Source organism: Gossypium arboreum, chromosome 12 (assembly GCF_025698485.1).
Source record: "Gossypium arboreum isolate Shixiya-1 chromosome 12, ASM2569848v2, whole genome shotgun sequence".
Classification (NCBI taxonomy): Eukaryota; Viridiplantae; Streptophyta; class Magnoliopsida; order Malvales; family Malvaceae; genus Gossypium; species Gossypium arboreum.
The window spans coordinates 105,319,811-105,336,506 of NC_069081.1; the positions used below are offsets into that span (position 1 = coordinate 105,319,811).

The window sequence follows — 16,696 nt, forward strand, 5'->3', positions numbered from 1 at the left end:
AAGCCTTGAAGTGATCAAATCACACCTAATTAAAAAAAATTGGTGACTCCATTTTCGTTTTTTAAAATAAAAAGTGGATTTGAAAAAAAAGGATTCGAGACACATATTTCTTAAAGTAATGTGCCTTTTCAAACATTTAAATTTTTAAAACATTCGATTTTCTTATGAATTATACTTCCTAAAGTAACTCGCCTTTCAAATACCTTGATCCCATTGGAGACTTAACTTATTCACATGATCATCCATAAAACATTGCATGTGTGAAGGGCTAACAAATATAAGGGCTCGCGGAAAGGTTATTTGACAGCAATAACTTAAAAAGAAACTAAGGAAACATTACAATATTATTTCAAAGGGCAAGTAGTACAAAATGGAACACCCTAAGATTAATTCTACATCCACCACATCAATGAAACTGTCAACAAGAGAAATAATAGCAGAATCTATATCCTTATCACCAGTAGGAGCAATCTCCTCTATAAATTCATCTCTTGTAAGTGCCTCGGCATCTTCGACGGAGTGAACCTCAACATTTGCGGCTTAAGGAGTGGCAGAGAGCAACATTTATGCCTTTCTTTGTAATTTTTTGGATTGATTAAATAAATAAAAATTTCTTCATAATTATTTAATATTCTTTGTATGTTTATCCTTAATAGTTTTGTAAATAAAGCAACTGAACAAATGATTAATATTAGGGCTATTATGTCATTTATAAGTTCATTTGGAGAGATAGCTTATTTTGACTATCAAAGTTTGATTAACTCCTAAAAATAGTGATATAGATGTGATTGTTTAGACGGGCAATAAATCGAATAATATCTAAGATGAATTTATCTTAGACTTATTTGTGAATTTATTCACGTGTGACGTTCATGGTGTGACTTACTTAAATCTTGATCAAGTGAATGGTTATATGTGTATAACTCATGTACTTTAATATATTGGAAACATGTATTCTCATGATAGTAGGTTAAAAGTTGGGATATTTGGTACATGAACTAATATGGCTTCACTAACAATAGTGGAATAATAGTTGCCTAAAAGAGTAAATGGTATCCTCTCATTTATATTGAGTGAATTATAAAAATGAAATATGACCACGAGTTATTTCTTTGGGACAAATGACTAGTAATTATTAGTATAAGTAATATTTTTTTTCCTCATGGAAGATACAGTTGTAACCATAAGATAAATATGGATTGTTTTAGGTGAACATATTTAACCTAAAAGATTATGGATATCTCAAGAGTATAACACACAAGTGATAATATCACTGAATAAAAGCTTAACATAAGTAGCTTTTATAATGATATATAATGAGGAGATTAGTCATGGTACTTTTAATGGATTAACTCTATGGTTACATAACTTTGTAATTAATAGATGAAAAGTTAGAACTTAAACACAAATTTTATGTTTCAATTATTTATGTCTGATTGGTTTCTTTGCTAGTTTAATATAACTTTAAATAAATCACATAATAAAAAGGGTAAATGAATGGATAGGAACAACGAATGAGAAATAGATTGCATATATTACTATCCACAATAAATACATTTTCTCCGTAAAACAAAAGATGACTTAGGATTAATTTACTTTTTGGATTTGTATTTAACTGGATGAATAAATTAAATAATCAACTCCAAAAGTGAAATTAAATTATGCGATCATTGTAATTTAATTTTATTTAAATAATTAAATAAGCTTGCACACAAATTATAATACGATAAAATTATCATGATTTTAACAAAATTGTAATTATATTGTGTAACTTATTTAATTAGTATTAATTAAATAAAATTAATCAATCCTTTTTTATAATTAATTAACTCATTTAAAATTAGGGTAAAGTACAAATTGTTCCTAACCTTTGATTAAAATTACATTTCAGACATCCAACTTTCAAAAGTTACATAATTGTCACTAAAGTTATCAAAATGCTACTTTTTTTCACTTATATATTAACTTTCGTTAAGAGGGTGATGCGACATGCTAATTTAAAGGATTAATAATCAATTTAACCCCTAAACTATAACTAAAATATCAATTTGATACTTTTAAAAATTTTCTTAATAATAATTCTAGAAATTTAAAGGGTAAACTATTACATTGTGACCCAAGTTTTAACACATTCCTATTTTGGTTACCATTCTTTCTTTCTCTTTTAATTTAGTCACCCTGTTCGATTAATTGTCATTTTTAGTCACTCCACCATTAAAATGCCTTGGTCACTAAACCAAATGTTGACATGACAGTCTTTCGATTGGTATGATAACAAATTTAACAAATTTAGCCCTTAACACTTTATACATTCTGTCAATTTGTTCCTAATTTCTAAAAAGTTCAATAAATTTAATGCTCAAATTTTGTCAATTTAGTCCAAATTCAAAAAATTTATAATTTTAAAAACATGAAAGTATATAAATTTTATTATAAAATGACATAAAAATATAAATTATTAAAATATATATAACTACATAAAGACTTAAATATGAATTTGGTTGAGGATTCAAATCAATATTTCTTATATTTTAATAAAAATTTTAGAGATTCAACAAAATTTAACCTTCAATTTCTCTTGAATTTTTTGAATCAAAATTTCTTTTTTTCTTTAAACCCCACTGAACTAAACAAGTCCTTTGAATTAATTTTTTGAATCAATCACAACCAAATCCAACTAGCATCATGATCAACAGTTGGTTAATGGATTCAAATAAAAAAGCCTTTACTTATAGAAACATCTCTGACTCCATTTCTGCGGCAAAGTGCAAGGCTTTGAGGGATTTAAATGCTTAAGGCAAAGCAGTACTTCGTTGATCGATTTTTTCTCATTAAAAGAATAAGCGAAACCCAGTTTGGGTGTGTCTATAAAAGAAAAAGAAAAAAAAAACGACTTTGGGTGTGGGTTTAATGGTGAGTGCTCAATGATGAAGTGATTATGTAGTTTCAATCTAGTAAAGTTGAGTATGGATTAGGTATGGTATTTGAGATTGTGAGGTTTGAGTGGAAGTATGAGAACAATAGGAAGCATGAAGATGAATGAGGAAGGAGATGAAAGGATGAATTTTGTTTTGTAAAGTTTCTCTCTTTTGAACTTTTTTTTTTACTTTTTTAATTGCACTGTTGTGCGGTTGCATATATAAAAAGTAAGCATTTTGTGGGTTCTTCATGATTTTAAATTATAACTAAGAAAACCTATTTTGATTTGGGGTTTTGATTGATTTTTTGAATGTTATATATTTTTAATATTTTATTTATAAATTTTAGAATTTGGACTAAATTGTCAAAATGTGCAAACATTAATGGTTAAATTTATTGAATTTTTAGAATTAGGACCAAATAGCAATTAAGACTTTATGTAAATTTATATTTTTAAAAATGTTTTATATTTTTATATCCTTTTATAATAAATTTTATATATTTTTCAAGTTCTTAAAATCATAATTTTTAAATTCAGACTAAATTGAAAAAATATGCAAACATTGAGGGTTAAGTTTATTGGTTTTTTTCTAGAATTAGGACCAACCTGACAAAATATGTAAAGTGTTAAGGGCTAAAATTGTTATTATACCAATCAAAAGGCCACCACGTTAGTATTTCGTTCAGGGACCAAGGCATTTTAATGGTGGAATGACTAAAAATAACAATTAATCTAGTGGAAGTAACTAAATTAACAAAAAAAAAAATTGGTGACCAAAAAAGTATTAAAACTTGGGTGACTATTTGGATAGTTTACCTTTAAATTTTTAGGATTATTATTAAAAAAATTAAAAGCATCAAATTGATATTTGGTTATAGTCAAGGGCTAAATTAGTTATTAACCCTTTAAATTAATGTGTCACATCAGTCTCTTAACAGAAGATGGATGGGTGCCAATAATGCAACATTTCAAAAACTTTAGTGACAATTATGTAATTTTTAAAAGTTGAGTGAGTGAAATATAATTTTAATAAAAGGTTAGGGACAATTGATGTAGTTTACACTTGAAATTAAAACTTAGAAAAGAGGCCCAATAGAGCCGCAGTATTGCTGTTTAAAACTAAGAAAAAGAAGCCCAATAGCCGAGCTGTTGATGTTTAAAACCCATTTTGGTTGGCGATAAATATACCTTGGGGACTCAACTGAATCGCCTCCAATCCAAAACCCTAAACCAACACCAGAGGCGGCTCCAAAATGGTTCAGCGGCTCACTTACCGCACGCGTCACAGCTACGCCACCAAGTCCAACCAACACCGCGTCGTCAAAACCCCAGGTATCTTCTTCCATCTCTCTCTCCAAAACCCAGATTCGTAAATATATTTTTATTCATTTGAATCAATGGGACGATTGTTTATGATCGATGGTGCATTGGCATGGCGGTGGTTTCCTTTTTTGCTTTTGCTGCTATAGGAGGGAAGCTGGTTTATCAAACGACAAAGAAGAGAGCTAGTGGACCTAAATGTCCTGTTACCGGCAAGAGAATTCAAGGAGTATGCCTTTTTTCCCTTAAATATTTTGATGGAATTTATTGAATGACTGTTGAGTTATTTATAAGGAAGTGGTTTATTGTTTATGATTTTAGGGAGCTGAGATGTGATTCATTGGAGATTTTGATTCATTCTTTTTAGGTTTCTGTGAAGTTTTGATCTTGAGATGTTTTAGACTTAATGTTATGGTAATTTCAACTTATATACACGTTTAGGGTCATTTTGATCATTAGCGTTATTTAAATTTATATTGTTTCATGGCTTTTCAATTGAAGTACAATGTGGGAATACGGAGAAAGAAAACTGGGTATTTCAGTTTGACTATAGTATTATAGTTTTCTCAGTTGAACTTAAATAAGCCTATAATATTTTGCAGATTCCTCATTTGAGGCCTGCTGAGTATAAGAGGTCTAGATTGCCTAGAAACCGTAGGTCCGTGAACCGTGCTTATGGTGGAGTTCTATCTGGAAGTGCTGTTCGAGAAAGGTTTGTTCATCAACATTTGAGACTTTCTATGTCATGTTGCATTCATGTATTTAGCGGTTCAAGACTTGTTTTGTTGATTGGGGATTATTGCAGGATCATAAGGGCCTTCTTGGTGGAAGAGCAAAAGATCGTGAAGAAGGTACTGAAGATTCAGAAGACAAAGGAAAAGCAATCATCCAAGTGAGAGCTAGGATTTGCTAATGGATTGATACTGAATCTTGGAATAGTAGTTTGAGGGGATTTAAGATTTGGATTTATGTTTTTAAATTTGTTATGAATCATGTTCTACTTTTTCATTTTGTCGACAAATCAACTTTCACGTCAAAATTTTGTTTTTGGAACACTCACTTTGTTTGCTCTTCTCCAAATTTGGTATTTCCACTGAAATGTGCAATGTTGCCTGGTTATGCGATTGCCCCCACATTATTTATTTCACCATTTGAGAAAAGTCCATGCTGGCTGGCATTGAGTTTTTTTAGATGTTCTGAGCTGAGCAGTTCTCAATTGTTTCTGAATTAAAATTTTGCTTCTGGACGACTCTGACTGAGTCTGATGTTACTGAGTCAAGTAATATGGAAATTTAGATTTACTAAACAATTCTTTAATGAATAAATAAACATCTTTAAATAAGATAGTTTAACTACTCTATTAGAAAAAAGTATTTGATACATATGGTTTTCTTTGCTTTTGTTAGTCCTTAAAAACTATTATTTGCATTGTTCATTGGATTTTAATCTCTGAAATGTTCTCGACTTTAACACCTACATGTTATCATATAGATTTCGCATGAAAACAACAGATTAAGATAATAATGGTTAAATTCGAATTAAAAGTTAATATATCTCCTCTCAAAATAAGTATATGAATTATAGAATAAAATCCCTAAGTTCTACTACTAGCATTTAAACAACTTTGTGTGGATATGAACTCCCAGTTTCTCTCTTATCCATTGAGATGAAGAGCTGGCTGAAGCTGTTCCTGAAAAGCTTATAGGCTTAAGTGAGCGTGAGTCGTGACTAATAGATCATTATTACTTCTCTATATAAAAAAAGGAAGTTTGAAGTTTAGATCCTAAGAATATAGGAATATACAAATCACAAAAGCAGTGTGGTTCACTGATGGGTAAAAAAGAAGGAATAATACTGGTGGTACATTTTACGTAATAAAAGGAAAGGGATGCTCACCGTATAACTAATTAATTATAACTAATTAATCGTCTTTGAACTCTTTCGTTGGCCGTGCTTCGAAGCCCCCTTCTGCTCTCTTCTCGAGTGAATAAGGCATGTACGTTCCCAGAATTCTATCCCACATGACGAAGAACGGTTGCGAGAAATTGTATTTGGTCCCATAAAGCTGATGGTGAATATCATGATATGCAGAATTGTTTCTAAAGAAAATATGAAAGGGGTTTCCAGGAAGCATCAATCCGCAATGGTCATCGACTGTTTTGATGGTGGCAAAAGAGAAGAAAAAGATAGAAGTTCGTGGAGACATGCCAGAGAGGAGAAATGATAAGGCACCGCCTACTGTGTCACCAAGAAGCCCCTCCACTGGATGATTGTACAAAGCTCCAAATGCATAAGGAACAACAAGCCGATGATGCAGAGAGTGCACGTGCCGATATAAGAACTTGTTCTCGTGCATGTATCTATGCAGAAAATACTGCCACGTATCCAGAACCACCATTGCTGTGACAAATTGTCTAACTAGAGTAATAAAGGAAGATGACTGTTGTGCAGATGCCCCAGCATCGCTCCCTGACAACTGCAAAATGCAATGTTTGGTAAAATTAAATACAGTACAGACAATTTGACAACTGAAAAAGGAATGGAATCTTAGGTTCAATTAACAAAAACCAAAAGTGGAGTAAAGATAACAAAGGAAAATAATAACAGTTAACCAACAAGCTAGAAATCACAAACACAAGCCATAACAAAGCATACTTCCACATTTATTCTGCCTACCTCATAACTATTAAAGAATAAATTGAAGATGGATTAGTCAGTAGATATGCAAAAGAGAAGTACATACTAAAACGGTAAGATTATAGCTGAAAGTTCATAATTACAAAGACAATTCAATGCTATGATTGACTTGGAGCAAGCATATAACTAAAACGTGTGCTCAATCTTTCTAAGTTTTTCCATATAATTGGAGAACCAGACTTACATACACGTCCAAAAATGTGTTATAAACGTGTAGCTAAGGGAAAACAAATGAGTCGAAACACCATAGATTCAATGTAACAAGGCTACTAGATGGGCTACGGAGACAGGACATGTGCAGTTGAGTATAGATAAATAAGTACTTGCTGTCCTATTTATAATAATGAGTGGATCAAAAGAAATCAAGTTGAAATCATGGCTGATTAGAGTATCCATCCAACCTCTGTAAGTCAGCCTGGACAAATATATTGCATCCAAATAATTAACTCCAAACACTTGCTTGTATCCTTGCAAAGTAATCAAGGGTAGGAATTTGGAATCATGCCTAGAGAATTTAGCAAAATCTTATGGACTAAGTTACTTTCTGAGTAAACCAAGTGACAGTCTAATTCTAAGAACGAATAGCAGTACGATTAAAAAAAAAAAAAGAAAAGGAAAGGCCCTAGCTATGAATACTGTCAGAAATGCTTCTCTAGTAAAGGAAATTAAAAAGGAGCTAAAATTCAATGAAACCCAGCACCAAAAACCATAAGATAATCCGAAAATCAAAAAAGTAAAACAAGATCGCAACCATAAGAAGAAGAAAAAATCAGCTATAATTAGAAAATATAGTGAAAAATAAATCAATCGTCAAAGAAAGATAAATAATTTTAATTTTAGGAAGGAATTACCGTGAACAAAAGGATGGCGACAACAGCCTGAACAGATTGTTGCAAAAGAACGCCTTTAACGACAGTTTGTTTGGAGACCAAATTCTTCTCATCCTCATCCGCTTTCGAATGCAATCTATAATTTTCAAAAGACCCTAAACACACATATATTCCTGAATAAATCCAGTAAACAACAATCGGAACAACAGTCCCCAACAGCTCATCGGATATAGCAAAACCCATCTCCTCTTGCTAAACAAACTTCAAATAAAACCACATCAAATTTTGAAGAGGAATAATAATAACTTTGTAAAAAATAAGGAAAAAAGAAAAGCACAGACGACTTTGGGAATTTTCTGGTCTGTACTCTGCCGTCTGTCCCTTATAGGCTTAAACGAGAATAATGGTCAAAAGCGGCGTTTTTCATAAATAAAATAATAACAATGATTAAGAAAAGTCTAAGAGTATAGGAAACAACTACTAATAAAAAAAAGTGAAGAAAGAAAATTCAAACATCTTATTTAGGGTTGGAATGAAAGTGAAACTTCTAAATCGACCGGAATTGGGGAAAGAAAAAGAACCGACATGTGCATTGGAATAAAGAAAATATCATCTGAAATTATAATTTGATACATGCGGCTCCATCATGAGAAATATTTAGGATATCGAATTAGTGATCGACGGAGGCCAACTAATTGATTTAATACGTGCGGTTAGGCCCCATTTTGTCTCTTGCTATTGATCTGGAAAAATAGAATCCCTACCCAATTCTATAGGAATGGGCCTTTTTTAAAAATTTTGGATCCAAGTAATTTATTTTTAATATTTCAAAGTCTTGTTTGGTAGAAATGAATAAGAAAATCGAATATTAAATCGAGCCATAGTTTTCGATTTCAGTTTAATTCATAATTATTTAAATACTGAAATTTTTATTTAATTTTTAATTAAATTTTAAATATTATATAAAAATTATTGAAAAACCGATAAATTTTAATTCAATTACTTTTAGGCTTCACTATGTTATTTTTATCTAATCTGATACCTGTATGTAATAAAAAACCACACACGTAACCAGAGTTTTGGAAGAAAAAAGAATTAACTCTTTTTTAATTATATAATTGTTTTTTATATTATTTTAATTAAGATTTCTGATTTGGTAGCACAAGATTTTATAAATAAAAGCGAAATGGTACACTCCAAGATAATGCAAAACATAAAATGCATACTGGAAACCAACTTCTTTATGTAATCGAATACGACATCGTTTTGGCTAGAAAAAACCAAGGGCCTTTCCAAAACCTAGAGAGTAGTACCTTAAAAAGATAATGGAGAAACCAATAAACATTCAAGTTAATTGCTATTTTGATGTAGTTGTTGATGGTTCTTCACTCTCACTTCCATGAACAAGCTGGTAATGATTGAATCAAGTCAATATCAGAATCATAATTAGTGCTTCTATTATATTATTTATATACCATAACAATTACTAGAGGATGAGTTAAAAACATACCAAGGAACCGATTTGCTCGTAGGCTTCCATTACTTTTGGATCTTCTTCATCTTCATACCCCACTTGTAATATTCTCGGTCCATTCACAGACCACAACGCCCTTCGACCCGCTTCCTGGAGAGATGAACAAAAAATCTTGTGATGCATGCAAGCAATACCTTTCACAGAGATGAATACAAATTCGTATAAAGTGAAAAATCCTAATGTAGAAGATGCATTAAGGAAACCAAGGTAACCCGGACTGAAGTTTTGAATTTTAATAAACTGAAAAAGTCCATGCATTTCGAAAGCATCTAAGTTGATTTCCTAGCTTAGTTTAGTTCCATGAGAAATGATCCTCAAGTTTAGTCTAAAAGTGAGTGATGCACTTTCAACTAAATCCATGATTGAAATTTTAATGATCTTAAATTTAGTATGAAGGTAAATAAAAACCAATTAGAAAGAAAAAATTGATTTGAACAGATATTAACACTGGATTTAGTTGAAAGTGTACTGATCACTCCCGGATTAAGTGGTGGAAATTTCCGGTGCTTTTTCCAAGTAGTAGAGATGATCATTCCCTAGTTTTATAGCACCATCTGCAATAGTGCATTGCTAATATATATAAGGGAAACATAAGAGTCAATATCTTCTGAGGACTTTAATACCATTCCTTGTCGTTTATAAATACAATGAAAAACAATAACTCATGTCACAACTTTCATAGATGGGAACTGAAGAACAATCCCCAGAAAATCTTAGAAGAAAAACTAAGAACTTTCCACAGTCCTCTTCCAAAATTTCAGCTAATAGTTTTGTGGGTGCATTTCTTAAAAGGAAGTAGAATATGTTTAATGGGTTTAACAGTGTGCTACACTTAGATAGGAACAAAAGAAATATCACCAATTTTCACCTGTAAAGCAATCAGGTAAATAGCCTCCAATGCTTGAACACGAATCTCAGGATCCTTAACAGGTTCACGGTCAATGGAGAGTGCACTTCCAAGTTCAAGTGGCATTTTTGATGTGTCTTGTTCACCATATATCTGGGCAGAGGCCAAGAGACAAATGAGGTAAAAAATTCAAGCCATGAGCTTTTGCTGGATATATAAACAAGAAACTGATGAAACAAATGTGACACATCAAGCAATGCTGCCACAAGACATTCAAATCAAACTAAGAAATCTCTCTTCAGAGCTGACCAAAGTTACCTTGTTTCCAGCAACTGGGAGAAGCAGAGCTGGCCAAAGAAACTCTGATATCAAGAGCAAATTCTGTAGTTGATTCTCTGCTTCAAAGCAGCAGTTCCTAATAGTTCCAGAAACCTGTAACCATGAAAACAACCCGCTGATCTCTGGAGAAGCTAAGTTAATGGGTCTAGTCAAGTACAAATTGGTCTTATTTGAATAAGCTTTGCCCCTAAGTTTGATTAGAGTAAGCTTTTATTTACAATACATTGTTGAAAAGAAGCTATTCACAAGCTTAATCAAACTCTCAAATTAGTATTGTTGAAAAGAAGCTATTCACAAGCTTAATCAAACTCTCAAACTAGTCAATTTATCTACCCACCAAACTCTGAACAAGTCTACTATTGAACATTGATCCGTCAGCTATGAGGTATCAGCTCTTTCAGTTTCTTCTTACAACAAATTTCTAGCTCATTAAGCTCTTCTAATGCAAATCTCAAATTAATCTTGGGTTATATTATAGACAGGCTATCTTATGGAAAGCCTTCCGTTAGCTCCCCTAAAACGGTTATTCTTATCAAAGACATCTGCGAGAAAAAATGCAGTAATCATTCTGGGGCTGATAAATAACCATGGGAAAACTTTGGCCAAAAAGAAAAACTGTGACCAAGCAGATGTTGTCTCATTAACATGTAATAGGCCGTTAATGAACCAGCTTTTTCTGAGACAGTCCTAACTTGGCAACAGCAGCAAATTCTCTAAAGGACCTTACATGTTTATAGCAATAATGCAATGAAGCAAAATGATCGAATCACTGGATCCTAGAAAAGGCTATAAATATTTCAATGCAACTTCAAAGACTTTCCACAAGGTTAGAAAGAGTTTCCAAGATTTCTGGGTCAAGCGTAATTGCCATAAAGGACAAGAAGAAGAAAACTAAAAGAAGATTAATATTCCATAAAATGAGTAATACTGAAGAAACTTACTGCTTCATTAATCAATTTTACATACCCCTTTTTTTCTCAATAGACTAGAAGAATCAAACTGTCTAATAATCTGCTTTAACAAGCCACGCTTGGGATCCAATAACATTTTCCGCCCCTCCTCTTTCTTTGAGATGTTTACAAGTATGGAACCAACATGATCAAAAGGGTCATCTTGTAAAGGTGTAACAGAAGAATGTGAGGCTAACATTTGAAGGATAAACAGACAATACAAGTGTACAAGGCTATAAATGAATTGAAGTAAAAAAAAAAAAAGATGTAAAACACACCACTGGTTTCACTGGATCTACAGAATGATCTTACAAGCTTCATTACATAAAGTCCTTGCATCTTATCATCTCCAATCTAAAAAGCACAAAAGTTCATGTGATAAGTAAATGAAGTTTCCCAAAGATAAGGCAGAAAAAGAGCCATAATAAGAAGCTAGATATAGACATACAACATTCAATATAAATCTTGCAATAGTTAAAATGAAAAAATGACCTTTTTCCCAATATTTGTATGGATTTCATAAAATAGTAGTAATAGTCATAGGTAATAAAAATAAAGCACCTGAAGCAAGGAAGAAATACCATCATCCAACTGTGTTAGATTAACCAGGAGCATAACCAGCAATCGAGTAATACTAGAGCCTGGCTTATACAACATATCCATGGCTATTTTAATCAACCCCATTTCAACCATCTTAGCAGCCAGTCCTGCATTTTGGGACAGATTTACAAGAGCTTCAGCAGCTGGTTCTGAAACTTCCTGCAACATTTATCTATGAGAGAACCACCCCATAAAATGAAATGTGCTTGAAATCGAAAGATAGGTGCTTGTGTTAATTGATTCAAACATTTTCACTAAAATCAGTTAATGAAAAGCACTAAGGATTAGCAAAAGAAAGTTTCTCTGTAAAAACATAAACACCTTATCATCACTCAAAAGCCTAGATAACGATGGAAGCACAGTGTTGGCATAGTTTGAAAGAGAGTGCAAGCCGTCCTCAGAGCCTGTTAAATCACGCACAATATCAACAGCAGCCTTCTTCACCTACACATATAACATCAACAAATACCAATTCAAGTAATTCAACTGAGCTTGAAACAGCAACAACCCTGAATAGAGAAACTTCTATACAAGTATATTTAAGGTTCAACGACTTGAATTCTACAAGTTGTAAAAGGAAGAACTAAAGCTGGGAATTAAATGGGGTTTTCTTGTATGAAGATGAAATGACCCAAAAATAAATTGTTTAGCTTAGTTCGAGTGCTGATAAGTAGCTAAATATAGAGTAGAAGTTGAAAACTTGTTAAAACAATTTTTAAAAAGATAAAAACCAGTTTCGAGAATTTTACATCAATTTGTGGCGAATTATAAGAAGCAAAATAGATGATCACAATGAATACAGGAAACTTACAGGAGAAGAGGGGGCAGAGAGGAAGCCTATTAGCTCTTCCAGTTCAGTCGCCATTATCGTTCTTCTGTTGATGCTCGCGACGGCGAAGCAGCGAACAATTCGTAAATAAGTGTCCTCCAAATATGATTCAAAACGACTTCGTTCCAGATTTTAATATCTTAGGTTAAATTTTACAGTTCATCCCTGCATTTCACGTTTTGTATAATTTTAGTCTTCTACTTTTATTTGATCAAAATGGTCCTTGACTTTTTGGTTTGTTAAAATTTAGTCTAGCTGTTAATATTTTTTGACATGTTCTTTTATTTATATTTATTGACATGAAAAAATCCTCTACCCCTTCCTCATTTTATAAAGCTGTTTTTTTTTTTTTCATGAAAATTGTCTTTCCCCTTTGTTTAGATTGACATTATGAGAATCTTGGAAGCAACTACATTGGCGAAACATGAGCAAGCCTCCACTCACCCAAACAATTAACAGTTTCTCTTTTCTTTTCTTTTTTAATTCACTCAAAGAAAATTGTTTTTATTTTAATCAGATTCTTTTGATCTTAGCGATCAAAAGTGACAACAATTAATCCGTTAATCCTACTTGATGATTTACATGTTACAGAATCATCACACTTTCAGCTTCCTGTTTGTTCTCAAATATTGCATTGATTACATACAATATCAGCTCTGAAATAGTTATAATCACCATGTTCAGTAAACACATTCATTCAACAATAACTTAACCTGATTTGGTCTCATCAAAGATATTTCTTTTTACTTTTGCACAAAAAAATCATTTATGAATTCAATGCAAAACAATGGTACAATTTCAAACAATTTGATGTAGTAAACCTTTGCACAAAAAGATCATCTATGAATTCAATGCAAAATGATCCTTGTCCTACAATCATCAAACGATTAGAGTTAATAAAATGAAAAAAAAAATAAAGGCTTCATCTTGAAATCCTTTTAACATATCGATGAACATTGCAAGTGGTAAACCTTTTTGTTTTAAGCCAGATATGGGGGCACTTGACAAACTCTGATGTATATTTCACCATTAATCCTTTTTTATTCTTCAAGCTTTTAACCTTGTTTTTCTAGTTTTTCTTTTTTGCTGGTTTCATTGAAAGTAGAAGAAAAAAGATACCAACATCAACAACAAATGAGTGTTGGTTTAGAAAATAATGTCAAGACAAACTCCACTCCATCCTTAAGTAATTAAATTGATGGCACCTACCCGGTGTAAGGGCGAGGATTTGTATCTATAATTTACTTGTTTTTTCACTATTTATTGTATATTTTTACCCTTCTACTAAAAAATAAATTAATTAATTTTTAGTTAATTTTTTATTCAATGATGATATGGAACATTAATTTAAATAGTTAATTATTAATTTGATCCCTAAACTATAACTAAAATATCATTTTATTTTTTAATTTTTTTCTTAATAATTTTAAATTTTTAAAAATATTAAAATAAATATAAATTATTAAAATATTAAAAAATATGTTAAAAACTCAACAAATTTAACCCTTAATGTTTACAAAATTTGTCATTTTAAAATATTCAATAAATTTGACCCTCAATATTTACAAAATCTATCAATTTAGCCCTAACTATAAAAATTAAAAATATATTAAAAAAAAGCCCTTTATAACCCATTGGCTAACCTATATAAGATACTAAAATAGGAAAAAGATTACACTCTTTCAAGTCACTTGCAAAAGAACTGGGATAAAACTTAAAAAGAATTTAAGGTAAACTACACCAATTGTCCCTAAGCTCTGTTTAAAATTACATTTCGGTCACAAACTTTCAAAAGTTATATAATAGTCACTAATGTTATTCAATTGTTACATTTTGGTCATTTGTTCGTTAACTACCTTAAAAGGATGACATGGCACGTTAATTTAAATAGTTAATTTCTAATTTAGCCCTTAAACTATTGGTAAAATTTTAGTTTGATACTTTAAAAAAATTAACCATAATTCTATAAAAATTAAAAAAATCTTAAAAATTATAGTTAAAATATTTTTAAAAAGTATTAAAACCATTTTTTAAAATCTGCTATCAATTTTATTTTTGTTATCATTTTTCCTTAAGAAATCAAAGTCAAATTTTCATTAAGACAAATTCAAACCCAGAATTATTAAAGCCAAAACTTACATTCAAACAAGCTCTTTTTTGGTGAATCATTGTGTTTTTGTTTTGATTTTTGAAAAATTGTGCTCTCTTTCAATAATGGGAAAATAATTCCATGGAAGTTAGGATGGGACCTATAACACTCCTAACCCGTATCCGTCGCCGGATTAGGATCACGAGGTATTACTGAACAAAAGCACAGTTCCGACCATTCACACATTAACACAAGTCATGTTCATATATATAAAGCATATATCTAATTAAATATTAAGCATGATTTTATTAATCATAATACATATACAAATCATACATTTAACACTTTAATGGTATTCAAATACCTAATAAAAATCAAACATTTTATTTCATATTTCTTTACATGCACATATTAAATCAAATAAAACAATTCACATGGCATTTTGTCCATTAGCATATACAGCATTAACAACTTCACCAAATGATCATATATATTTCATTAAACAATAGAAACCTTATGCACATTTAACCAAATCAAATTTGGACCATTTTCGAAACATTTATACTTAAACATATCAAGCCTAATTCACATACTAAAAATTATACCCAAATCATCTATATAGAGCACAAATAATGACTTAGAGTGCGCTCAATACACATGCTAATTATCATGCCTAAAATGCATATACACAACCAAAATATTTATTTTATATTCGATCATTCAGTTTATCTTTCATATAACATTTAAATTATATATATTCTTTGCCATTCTAAACTATTCTAAATAGTCAAATACTAAAGCAGAACATACAACTACTTATCTTCATAACACATTACGCATCAAACATTATATAAGCAATTCAACCCTTCATGGAGAATCACCAGAAATCATGACATAGGCATATATTTTTATTTACCTATCATCAACTGAATATAAAAGCTCATCAATTGCCAATTCTAAACCAATATGTATACAAATTATACATTAAAATATGGGTCAATAATAAACCTCAACCAAAACAAATCGATCAACCATGTTTACTTCACTTAAACCAAATTCGTATATCCAAACACCACCTTCATATATGCCATGAAATAATATATATCAAACCGATACATCATATACTTAGATATATAAGTTCAAGTGCCAAATCATCAATCAAACATATTCATTACCTAAATTCAACATTTAACCGAATATACTTGTCAACCAAATTAAACTATTACTATCAATACAAATCATAACCGAACCATTTTAACCAAGAGTAACATAACAAGCATAATTCATACCTATGTATATACCATGGCCGATTCATTCAAACCACATCCAAAATCACCAACCATTTTCAAAGCATATAACACATATATATTGACTAAAGTTTCATATACTCACATAACATATTAGCCATTTTCGCATGGCTTAATATATACATACTTCAAACTTAACCAAATACAACCTAGCTTATACATGCCATAGGTTCAAGTTTAAACTTATAAAATACCAAAAATAGTTGATAGTGTATGGACTTTGCTGATGATCCTCGAGCTCGTAACTAATCTCCAAAATCTATAAAACAGAGTCAAACATAAACACACACAATAAGCTATCATAGCTTAGTAAGTCATAAGCAAATAAAAAATTCAATGGCATAATTAACACACACACACACACACACACACACACACACACATATATATATATATATATATATGTATATTAACAAGTATCTTTCAATTTCAAA

General features: G+C 31.0%; 3 protein-coding genes across 3 annotated transcripts; 1 reads left to right on the top strand and 2 right to left on the bottom strand.

Annotated features, from left to right (window-relative positions):
- Positions 1-4,077: 4,077 nt before the first annotated feature.
- Positions 4,078-5,339, top strand: LOC108479567 (60S ribosomal protein L34-like). The gene is made up of 4 exons (XM_017782247.2): positions 4,078-4,252; positions 4,390-4,469; positions 4,843-4,952; positions 5,046-5,339. Exons 1-4 carry the CDS (start codon positions 4,174-4,176, stop codon positions 5,134-5,136), a joined length of 360 nt encoding a protein of 119 aa, XP_017637736.1. The 5' UTR covers positions 4,078-4,173; the 3' UTR covers positions 5,137-5,339.
- Positions 5,340-5,965: 626 nt separating this feature from the next.
- On the bottom strand, positions 5,966-8,434 carry LOC108479565 (sphinganine C4-monooxygenase 1). The gene is made up of 2 exons (XM_017782245.2): positions 7,789-8,434; positions 5,966-6,716 (listed from the first exon to the last, which is right to left on the bottom strand). Exons 1-2 carry the CDS (start codon positions 8,008-8,010, stop codon positions 6,162-6,164), a joined length of 777 nt encoding a protein of 258 aa, XP_017637734.1. The 5' UTR covers positions 8,011-8,434; the 3' UTR covers positions 5,966-6,161.
- Positions 8,435-8,990: 556 nt separating this feature from the next.
- Positions 8,991-13,001, bottom strand: LOC108477156 (uncharacterized). Its single transcript, XM_017779620.2, has 9 exons — positions 12,849-13,001; positions 12,359-12,481; positions 11,999-12,196; positions 11,716-11,791; positions 11,454-11,599; positions 10,467-10,580; positions 10,170-10,301; positions 9,278-9,391; positions 8,991-9,175 (listed from the first exon to the last, which is right to left on the bottom strand). Exons 1-9 carry the CDS (start codon positions 12,900-12,902, stop codon positions 9,125-9,127), a joined length of 1,008 nt encoding a protein of 335 aa, XP_017635109.1. The 5' UTR covers positions 12,903-13,001; the 3' UTR covers positions 8,991-9,124.
- Positions 13,002-16,696: the final 3,695 nt, after the last annotated feature.

Bases quoted from the DNA above. Each gene is read 5' to 3' on its own strand.
- LOC108479567 (XM_017782247.2), top strand. From the start codon at position 4,174: ATGGTTCAGCGGCTCACTTACCGCACGCGTCACAGCTACGCCACCAAG. The intron at 4,470-4,842 runs GTATGCCTTTTT...AATATTTTGCAG, and splicing joins CCGGCAAGAGAATTCAAGGA to ATTCCTCATTTGAGGCCTGC. The intron at 4,953-5,045 runs GTTTGTTCATCA...GGATTATTGCAG, and splicing joins GGAAGTGCTGTTCGAGAAAG to GATCATAAGGGCCTTCTTGG.
- LOC108479565 (XM_017782245.2), bottom strand. From the start codon at position 8,010: ATGGGTTTTGCTATATCCGATGAGCTGTTGGGGACTGTTGTTCCGATT. The intron at 6,717-7,788 runs GTAATTCCTTCC...TGCATTTTGCAG, and splicing joins TCGCCATCCTTTTGTTCACG to TTGTCAGGGAGCGATGCTGG.
- LOC108477156 (XM_017779620.2), bottom strand. From the start codon at position 12,902: ATGGCGACTGAACTGGAAGAGCTAATAGGCTTCCTCTCTGCCCCCTCT. The intron at 10,302-10,466 runs GTAACTTTGGTC...GCCTCTGCCCAG, and splicing joins TCCCAGTTGCTGGAAACAAG to ATATATGGTGAACAAGACAC. The intron at 9,176-9,277 runs GTATGTTTTTAA...AATCATTACCAG, and splicing joins ACGAGCAAATCGGTTCCTTG to CTTGTTCATGGAAGTGAGAG.